General features: G+C 40.5%; 1 protein-coding gene across 2 annotated transcripts in view; it reads left to right on the top strand.

Annotated features, from left to right (window-relative positions):
* Positions 1–11,200, top strand: part of LOC110965025 (glutamate receptor ionotropic, kainate 5-like) — a 310,421-nt gene that overhangs the window by 254,332 nt on the left and 44,889 nt on the right. For both annotated transcript variants that reach the window (XM_051956156.1, XM_051956157.1), the window contains exon 14: positions 3,383–3,496. In XM_051956156.1, coding sequence (XP_051812116.1) covers positions 3,383–3,496 — 114 coding nt within the window. The remainder of the gene's footprint in view (positions 1–3,382; positions 3,497–11,200) is intronic.

Raw genomic sequence — 11,200 nt, 5'->3', positions numbered from 1 at the left:
TGGATCCACTCTCTGTCTCTCTGTTGACTCCAACCTTAATGAGATTATCTTTCAGCTTTAATTTCACTCTGCGTGTTTACCCAGCGAGCTTTAGGTCAGACCTGGTGTTCGTGTCGCTGCCGGAGAAGAAAACGTGACTTTGATGTTGTTTCCTCGGTAAAAAAAGTTCAAATAAAGTGTATAAAAGTGTTTGATTTGACACGAGAACAATTAAAATGTCTTTAATTTGTGCTCGTGTCAACGTGAGACGGCTCTGAGCAGCTGCTGCTGGATGAACAGCAGATCTTCACCTGCACCGTCAGGGGAAATTAAGACGACGTGATTCACTTTAGGAGAACGTTTATACCCAAACACAAAGATCAGTCCAGATGTTCACAGAAACGGGACTGAAGACGAGCAAGGTGGAGGGAAATCTGCAACTTTTACATCGTCTTTTCTGTCATTCTGGATGTAGAGGGCTAATATACAGTCATGGAAAAACCTGTCAGACCTCCCTTGTTTTCTTCAGTTTCTAATGCCTGCTACCACCAAAGATTCATCACCTGGAGAACACAATGGACTAAATGCAGCTGAATCCACAATACTTTATGTCCTATTTCACATGCTTCCACTTCATTATCCAAATGTCCAGAATGACTCCAAGCATGGTCAAAACATAAAAACAGTTCAAAAGTATTCAGGAGTTTTCCAACATGACACGAGCGTGTCCAAAACAACTGTGAGTCCAGAATGACTCAAAGTTGTTTAAAATGACTCAAAGTGTCCAAAATTAGCCCCAAAAAATGTCCAAAATGGCAAAACTGCTCTAAATGACGTGTGTAACAAACTTTGGGAGGTTTTCAGTCTGATTCTTTATCAGTCTGTGAGAAAGTAGAGGGTTGGTGGTTCTAAGAATCTCTGTCGGTACCCGGTGAATGCGATGGGACCAGGATGAGCTCCAGGATTTACCCACAACCCCCTGCTGGGAACAGAAGCTCTGATGTGGCAGTTTTTAGTGCAGAGAGCTGCGCTGGAACAATCCACGGTTAACGGGTAACAGCCCCAACAATGAAAATCAATATTTCATTAAAAAGCTCCACGATCTCTGCAAAGACGCCTCAAACATGTGGAACAAAGGTGCTGCTGTTAATTTCAGCTCCTGTGGGACAAACTGGAGCTCAGAAACGTAATTTAACGGTTTAAGGACAGGATGGAGGCCAGCGGCTAAATTTAAACTTCAAAATGATCCAATATGACTCAAAATCTGTCCAAAATGACAAAAAATATGTGAGAATTGGCACAAAATATGAGCAAAATCATTTAAAATCTGTACAAAATGACTCAAAAATAACTGAATCAAAAATTGTCAAAAATAACCAAACTTGTCCAAAGTGACTCAAAATATGTCCAGAATGATTCAAGAATTGTTGTCCAAAATGACAAAAACTTGGCTAAACTACTAATTTCTGAGCCATTTTTCATCATTTTTGGCATTTTAAACAAGTTTTTAAGTCATTTTGGATGTTTATTCTGACATTCTGGATCATTTTTTGGTTCATCTTGGACAGGTTGAGTCAGGTTTTTGTTGTATTGGATCAGTTTCCAGTTATTCCAGTCAAATTTTGATTCGTTTTAGATGAATTTTGAGTCATTTTGGGCAGGTTTTTGTTTTTTGGGGCAAATGTTAAATCATATTGTACTCGGTTAATAATTTTAGACAAGTTTTTCGTAGGTGTGGACGAGCTTCAAGCCATTTCTTATTTATTTTGGACATTTTCTCATACGTGTACCAGAAGATAAAGAGTTAAAAACTTACTAATAAGCCTTCTGTAATGCTGCAATTAAACTGAACGCGAGCTGTGAGGGAAAGTTGTCCTCTGAGGGTAAAATCAGAGAGAATATCATTACAGGAAAACACTGTGTTGTTCTGAAAGACATTAAAGTGTTTTCTCATTACAGAATAAATGAGAATCATTAGGAGCAGAACAACAAAGTATCTCTGTACATTTACATTTCCACTCGCTGTGTTTTCTCTGAATCCTCCAAAATATTTGTTCTGTTTAGTGACTTTAGATTGCCTCTTTTTAATCTGCTTTTTCTGACATGTTTGAGTCTTTCTCTTCACCTGAACTCCAGCTTTTCTTTCATCACCTCGTCTTTCTTCTTCTCTCCTCCTCTGGGTTTGGATCTCATTTCCTCTCAGATCTCCACTGACGTCCTCCAGCGTCTCTCCTCCTCCTCCTGTTGTCGCTGCTTTGATGTTGATTTACTTGTCTGTTTATTTATCTCACCGTCCCTCCCTCACTTTCTCACGCTCCGTCAGTGAACCTGAAAGCCAAAAGGCTCAGAAATATTCTAAATAAGATCATAAAATTGTACAAAATCCCTCAAAATTAAACTGAAGTTGGTCAGAATGACTCAAACTTTGCTTAAGTTTGCTCAAAACTTGGTAAAAGTGCCTCAAAATTGTTCAAAATGACTTAAGAAGTTCACAAAATGCCTCAAAAATTGTCTAACATCACAAATCTCGTCCAAAATTATTTCACATTACCCAAGACTGATGCAAAAATGTCCAAAATGACTCCAAACATGATCAAAAGGACATAAAAATAGTCAAAAGTATTCAAAAAATTTACGACATGATACAGACTTGTCCAAAATGACGCAGAATTCTCTGAAATGACAGAATATGTGTTCAACATCACAAAACTTGTCCAAAATGACTAAAAGTGTCCAAAATGACTCAGAAAATGTCCACAAGAACTCAGAAATTTGTCCAGAATGACTAAAATGACTCAAAAATTGTTCAGCATGACAAGTCTTGTCCAAAATGATCCTAACTTTGTCCAAAGTGACCCAAAAAAGGGTCCAAAATGGCAAAACTGCTCTAAATAACTTGGAAAATAAATTTTAAGACAAAGAAAACTTGTTAAACAGGATCAAGACTTGTTCAAAATGACTCCAGCTTGTTTCAAAAATGATCAACAAACTTGTCTAAAAGAACTTGAAACTCATCTTTGTTCAAAATGACTCCAGAACTTTTAAAGATGTTTCCGTCCAGCTCTCGTCTCTTTTCCTTCATGTCCTCCACCCTACATGACCTCTTCTTTCTTCTTCTCGCCTCCACAGGGTTTCCAGCATCTCTGCTCCTCTGATGTTGATTTATTTGTTGATTTATTTATCTATGTCGCCGCCTCTTCCTCATTCCCAGTCTGTCTTGTTTTTCTCACGCTCCACCGGTGAACCTGAAAGCATCTCAGATCGACTGAATCCCACCTCTCATGTGTTCTTCTTTACTCCTGTCTATCTTTCTGTTGTTTTCCCTCTCAGCTCTGTAGGTTTGTGGCTCAAACATGAAGGCTTCACTAAGATCTTCCCTCCGTCTTTTCCTGTCTCTGTGCAGAAAGCCGACCTGGCGGTGGCCGGCTTCACCATCACCTCAGAGAGAGAGAAGGTGATCGATTTCTCCAAACCCTTCATGACTCTGGGGATCAGCATCCTGTACCGGGTCCATCTGGTAAGCTCTCCTTTATGTTTCCCTTCTTTACTCCTGTCCTCCATCAGAAACAGTTTTAGTGTCCTGAGGATGAAAGCAGGTCCAGAAACACTTTGACAGTCGACCTGTTGGTGACGTTTCATGAGTTTTTATCAGACTCTCTCCTGTCACTGTCCTGTTCTGATGTGGTGATAGAGATGCTAAAACTACTGTGACCTTGCTCTGAGCTCAGGCGTGTGTTCTGCATGTGTACGTCATGTACGGATACCGGATCACGTGACCTAAATATGTAGCAGGAACTGATGGACTCAGAAACACCCCCATAGTTTAATCAGCTGTTCCTTGGATCATTTCTGATGGATAAGTCCTGATAAGTCCTCAGAGGTGGATTTGTAGCAGGATCACAATCATGAGATCATCAGCAGGCAGGAAGGAAGGATGTTCTCAAAGCAACGTTCAGGAAACGTTTTTAAGATGTTATCAAGGCCTCAGATGGCAGAACGCTCTTCATACGATGTTCTTGGACTGCAGTAACGTTAGCAAAGGTGGAACATTCTGCCGGCAGTGTTTAGAGGACGTTTTGGGGATGTTACTGAGGAACACGTTATGAATCGTTCATCAAAGGACAAAGGAGAGAATGTTCTCAAACCAGGGTTCAAAATAAAGTTCTCCAGAAGTTATCGAGGCCTTAGAGGACAGATTGTTTCTGATACAGAATTTTTTATGATGTTCCTGCAATGTAATGTTTGAAAGGTGGAACATCTGGCCTTTTTGTTGAGGGAAACGTTCCAGAGTGTTCCTCTAGAGCAGTGGTTCTCAACCCTGTTCCTCAGGACCCCATGTCCTGCATGTTTTAGATGCTTCCCTGCTCCAACACACCTGACTCAAATGATCAGCTCGTTATCAGGCTTCTGCAGAGGCTTGATGACCAGCTGATCATTTGAATCAGGTGTGTTGGAGCAGGGAAGCATCTAAAACATGCAGGACATGGGGTCCTGAGGAACAGGGTTGAGAACCACTGCTCTAGAGGACCTTTTCAGATGACAGAATGTTCTCTACAAGACCTTCCTGTACTGTTCCCAAAGGTACAACATTCTGGCTGCTATGTTCTGAGAATGTTTTCTGGATGTTGCTTCGGGAACACATTATAGAATCTGTAAAAAGTTCCCACAGTGTTCCATGATAATGAAGGAGGAACATTATCAGAGAAGCATTCAGCTGTGAGAACGTTTGAATTTATCACAAACCATTGTTAGAACATCTTTAGTTCTGTAACCTTCAAGAAGAAAACCTTTACACTGACTAGAACTTCACAGAACGTTCTTCTATCTGGATCTGCTCCCCGTTCTGTTAAAACGACAGGAAGGATGAATCAGCTTCATGTCTGACTGAACAAACCTGAGATCAGACCTGTTAACCTCCATCCCATCGACCCGGCTCACAAACTGAACCTTCACAGCAGAAGCACCGTCATGTGATCCGTGTGAACAGATATCAGTCAGACTTGTTCCAGATTCCAGCATCAATATTTGTTCTAAAGCATCACAGAAAGCAGAAATAATGCAGTTTGTGGACCCAACTCAGAAACAAACACCCCGTTCTCCTTCACTGGACTCAGTAATTTCAAATCTATGAGGAAACAAATTGAAATGTCAGAAATAAGAGACCTCAGATTAACAATGCTCACCAATAACGAACGGAATGGAGATTTTGTTTTCCTCCATAAGACGCTAACAGGAGCTGAAGTTTAATATCTTGTTCCAGCTGCTCGTAGTTTTCCTGCTGAGTTTATGAAATACGACCATTTGACGACGTATTCATCCGCTCTGCTCATCAACTAGTTCCATGTAACCAGTTCTGATGTAACGATGAAACGCTGGAGGTCGAGGACGCCGTAAACCGAGGACTTCCTGTAGACATGTCACATCATTTTGGTGTCTTTTCTAATCTTGCATTACTGGTAATTATTGCGTTATTTTACGTAGAAATTATGTTTTATTGACATAAAAGATCAATGAGGCCAGCATTCTTACATATCCTGTATCTAAAAGGGCTGAAGGCTTAAATACTCTGTGATGCAACACAACTTTGGAGAAGAACTTTATGTTCGTTGGCAAATAATGTAAGACATTTCATCACGGTCCTCTTTTTAAAATATAACTTTTCATTTAATTTCAGTGCCGTTTTCCTCGTGGACAAAGCAGAATATGAGATGACTTTTTCAGACTTAATTTCCCTGAAAACTTCTTTTCTCTGCACATGGCTTTAGGTTTGTGTTTGTGGAGCAGCCGGTCTGAGGACTGACTCTTGTTGTTCCGGAACAGCGAGTTATAAAAGAGCTGCACTACCTGCAAGGCTGTCATAAAAAATACAGGCTGTTCCACTGTGGACTGTCAGGACTGGAGGCTTCAAATAAGTCTGCAGTCAGTTTAATAACAAGCTTCAGCACTGAGCTAGCTGTGCTAGCTGCCCAGAAACAGACTGGAGAAGTCCTATCCTATCTGTGTCCTTATTCCACGCAGAGATTCTCCCAACGAGAACACTTCAGATGTGATTGGTCGCTTCTGTTGCTGCCCTCAGAGGAGAGGACCTAGAAACTCTGAGTTTGAATGGAAGATTGATGTGATTACACTTTTGAATTCCTCTTTACATCACCAATGAACACAAAGGAAAGCCTTCTATTCATGCAAACAATGTGAGCTCACCTCAGAGCTCTGAAGGTTAATAAAGGATGAGATTTACATCCAGAAAACTCAAGGACTCACACAAATCATACATGAAGTACAGAAATCTGGAATCTGATTGAATAGTTTCATTTATAAGCTTTAATAGTTTTTTTTTAAACCTAACCATTATTTTCAGATTGTATTTTCTCATTTATTGAGCTAAATTTGCTTTTGGACTATTGATCGCACAAACCAAGAGATTAGAAAATGACAAAAAGAAATAATTAAGAAAATAATGGAGAACAAATTTGTCTTGTTTCCTCTCTTATTGACCAGATGAAGTAAATTATGTCCAAAATGATCATCAAAATGTTGATCAGTACTGAATTCACTGTTATTCAGTCATTCAGTCATTTTCAGGGACAAACATCTTATTCCATAAAATAAACAGAGTTATGATAAATTCCTGCTAAATCTACACTTATTCATGAAAATACGACTTCAGATCGTCTTCGTCTATATTTATTTGGACGGACAGTTCATACTGATGAACATACAGTCTCTATAAGGTTGCAGTAAACACACCAGATTTAGCACACGGCTAATTCCAATAGATAATCTTTTCCTGAACTCAGTGCATCTCCTAGATGCTAAATATGAATAAAATTGTACCAAAAACACTTCGGTCATTAAGACAGAGGGAAGACAGAGTGTCATTTAACAACCTGAAGATGATTATTTTTAAACCTATTCTGTGACTTCCTGTATCAGATTCAAGTTGAGGTAACTTCATGGAATCGGCCGATGACTGTTTTTCTTCAACTGAGTTCAGGATTTCAGTTCCCAGCTCTGTTTTAACAGGCCTGGACAGAAATTAGAAATAACTAACGATAATTTAACAAACTCAGTTGTTTGTTGGCTGAACAGAAGTAGTCATAACTCAAAAAGTTATTTTTTTGTTTAGGGTCCAACATTATTTATTTAAAGTTAAAAGGTGCGACATAAATGAACAACAGTCATCTCATACTGCATCCCTGTCACAACTTTATTTTTACAACATTGTGCACAACTAAACATAGAATCCATCAGTTTCAGTCTTCCTCCTGATGCTCTGCTAAAAAAAAAAACTCACCTCAGACTTTTATCTGTGAAGGTCCTGAAAATAATAAAAACAGTGTTTACACCCTGAACAAATGTTAAATCAGAGAGAAGCGGCAGAGAGAAGTGCAGCCGGCTGTTTGTTTTCTCCAGATGATGTTAAAAGGTCCTTTTAGTTCCCAGTCCCGCCTGCGGAATCGAGCGCAAACTTTTACAAATTGAACAGCAGAACACTTGCACCTGTTGACTCTATCTGTCTGCTGCTCGCCGTCCGCCTCATGATTTGATGAATTCAGACAGAAAAGGCCACAAGTCTCAGCGGCGGCCGCCTCCTCAGCAGGAAGCTGAGCTGCCGGAGGCGACGATAGTCCTCCGACCGCTCGGGTCACTCAGTCAAACTACAAGCTCCGAGACGAAAGCAGCAGCAAATGTTCCTACGACCCGGAGAGATCCTGCATGGAGGGTGGAGAGCTGAGGGAGCAGATAAAAGCCGAGGACACAGATAGAGGGCATGTTTCTTCTGCTGCTGTTTTTTTATTACGGTATTATTTGGAGAGGAGAGGGGATGTGATTCAGTTTGAAGGGAGGTGGTGGTGACAGGAGCTGCTGCTTGAAAAATATGAGTTTTTCAGGCCCTCGGGGGGATGGGTGACTCTCCTCCTGACTGGAATCTAAAAACACCCACTCCATGCTTCTCCACTTCCTGAGACCTGCTCAGGGTGGAAAAGTGGGAGAATCAGGGATCTGCAGGTTCAGGTTGTTGTGTTAAAAAGCCTTAAGTGGTGTTTTTTCCCACCCTTTGGTCACTCAGAGATACACTACCGTTCAAAAGTTTGGGGTCATCCAGATAAATCCATGTTTTCCATGAAAACTCCCACTTTTATCCATGTGCTAACATAACTACAAGGGTTTTCTAACCATCAATGAGCCTTTCAGCACCATTAGCTAACACAATGTAGCATTAGAACACAGGAGTGATGGTTGCTGGAAATGTTCCTCTGTACCCCTATGGAGATGTTCCATTAAAAATCAGCCGTTTACAGCTACAATAGTCATTTAGCACATTAACTATGTCTACACTGGATTTACCATTCATTTCATGTGATCTTCATTGAACAAAATGCTTTTCTTTCAGAAATAAAGACATTTCTACGTGAGCCCAACTTTTGAACTATAGTGTGTATCTTTACTTCAAATGATCGATGCTGGTTTTCCATTATAATTTCACGCTGTGGACAGAAATAGGTGTTAAATTACATTTTGTGCAGAATTAAAAAGCCAATTCTTTATGTATCTGCTTAGGAGACAGAGCGAGAATGGAACAAAGACAAAGTGTGAGTTTTCACTTTTTACTCACTGAGTTTGAATCGAGCAGAGCAAACCCTGCTCCTGTGCACATGGATGTAGGTTTTCTCTGGATATTGGATGGGTTTGGGGGCATTAAACGCTAATTTTTCTGCATTTTGATAAACTTTTAGGCACCAGTTTGTGCATTTTTTTGCATCAGTTAATGGTGGATCTTTCTTACAAAATTGAGGCTTCAGGTAAAATTCTAAATCTAGGAATCTAAATGGATCTAATTCCATTTTCCAGAATACATTCAGTAGTTTGAGCTCAAATTTAAGACACAGCATTGAGGACAAAGGCAGTAAAATAACGTCTGCAGCAGGCATTGTTGGGTTCGTCAGGAATGTTTCAGTTTAGTTTTTTCATTTTCTTTTCAAAATAAAGGTCTTGTAATTTTTTCACATCCTGGGATCTTTCTGCTTGAAGTTTCCATGTTCTCCCTACTGGGTTTTCTCCAGGTTCTCCAGCTTCCTATGAAGACTGTATCCCTCATCTTCCATCTAAATCCAGAAAAAACAACCAGACTGAATCAAATGAATGACGTCTTCCCTTTGGCACACTTTGTTGAGCTGATGTGAATTTAAACTGATCAAACTCTGGCATGTTTCTCCTCTGGCTGCATTCATGAACACGTACTAAAATGAAAACGTGATTTGGTGAACCTGGTTTACTCCAACAGAAACTCCTCTGGCAGCGTTTCCAGCTTCTTCCACTTTATTTGACAGTTGTATAAAACACGGCTGCAGTATCTGGAATTCTGCCCAAAGAGTTCAGTTTGTGTCTCATCATATCAGAGAATCTTCCTTTTTGTCCTCTAAATGCAGTTTGACAGACTCATAAAAGGCCGTCACTGATTTTACTGAGGAGTTGACTCTTTCTGTTCAGCCCAATGAAGGTTCTCTGTCTCTGCAGAGGACTCCTAAAGATCTAAATATTACAGTAGATATCTGACCGTGATGTTGGTCCAGAGTGTTTTCTAATGTGAGGAGTTTACATATTTTTACAGAAAACTCCTCACAGACTCATCGGGGTGCCTGATAATATCCAACATGTTTGATATTTAGGAGTTACAGAAGCAGTGAACGCTGCTACCACGCAATACGAAATGTTCTGTTAGAATTCAAATCTCACCTCCAGTTCTCGCTGTAGAAGAGACAGACCATGTGTCTGTAAGCATTTACTCATCCAGACTCATTTCTGTTTTTGTTTTAACTCGCCCACAAGTAATTTTAGCGTCAGTGGAAGAGCAGGTCGTCGCACCAAAGTCTCCGTTCTGTTTCCATCTGCTTCCCCAGGAGATCACAGCTCCCTCTGACATCATCATCTTCTATATCATGTGTAATTTGCAGTAGTGTGTTCATGTCTGAGACTAGGCAGAAGAATGTCTGAAGTTTGTGATTGTAGGGTTCATGTTTGGCTAGTTTCCCTGGAGGGTGGCATGGCTCAGTGGGTAGAATGGCCGTCTTGTAACTGGAAGTTTGCCGGTTCGATCCTCAGCCCATCATGCTCGTGTCGAGGTGTCCTTGAGCAAGACAACGAACCCCTAATTGCTCCTGATGGGTCGTGGTTAGCGCCTTGCATGGCAGCTTCCACCATCAGTGTGTGAATGGGTAAATGTGACGTATAGTGTAAAGCGCTTTGGATAAAAGCGCTATATAAATACAACCATTTACCCTGTGATTGTAGGGTCCATGTTTGGATTGTTTCCCTGTGATTGTAGGGTTCATGTTTGGATAGTTTCTCTGTGATTGTAGGGTTCATGTTTGGATAGTTTCCCTGTGATTGTAGGGTTCATGTTTGGATAGTTTCTCTGTGATTGTAGGGTTCATGTTTGGATTGTTTCCCTGTGATTGTAGGGCTCATGTTTGGATTGTTTCCCTGTGATTGTAGGGTTCATGTTTGGATAGTTTCTCTGTGATTGTAGGGTTCATGTTTGGATAGTTTCCCTGTGATTGTAGGGTTCATGTTTGGATAGTTTCTCTGTGATTGTAGGGTTCATGTTTGGATTGTTTCCCTGTGATTGTAGGGTTCATGTTTGGATAGTTTCTCTGTGATTGTAGGGTTCATGTTTGGATTGTTTCCCTGTGATTGTAGGGTTCATGTTTGGATAGTTTCCCTGTGATTGTAGGGTTCATGTTTGGATTGTTTCCCTGTGATTGTAGGGCTCATGTTTGGATTGTTTCCCTGTGATTGTAGGGTCCATGTTTGGATAGTTTCCCTGTGATTGTAGGGTTCATGTTTGGATAGTTTCTCTGTGATTGTAGGGTTCATGTTTGGATAGTTTCCCTGTGATTGTAGGGTTCATGTTTGGATTGTTTCCCTGTGATTGTAGGGCTCATGTTTGGATTGTTTCCCTGTGATTGTAGGGTTCATGTTTGGATAGTTTCTCTGTGATTGTAGGGTTCATGTTTGGATAGTTTCCCTGTGATTGTAGGGTTCATGTTTGGATAGTTTCCCTGTGATTGTAGGGCTCATGTTTGTCTCGTTTCCCTGTGATTGTAGGGTTCATGTTTGGATAGTTTCCCTGTGATTGTAGGGTTCATGTTTGGATAGTTTCCCTGTGATTGTAGGGCTCATGTTTGGATTGTTTCCCTGTGATTGTAGGGTTCATGTT

The sequence above is a fragment of the Acanthochromis polyacanthus genome, chromosome 11 (assembly GCF_021347895.1).
Source record: "Acanthochromis polyacanthus isolate Apoly-LR-REF ecotype Palm Island chromosome 11, KAUST_Apoly_ChrSc, whole genome shotgun sequence".
NCBI classification, from domain to species: Eukaryota; Metazoa; Chordata; class Actinopteri; family Pomacentridae; genus Acanthochromis; species Acanthochromis polyacanthus.
This window is presented reverse-complemented; position numbering and strand designations above follow the sequence as displayed.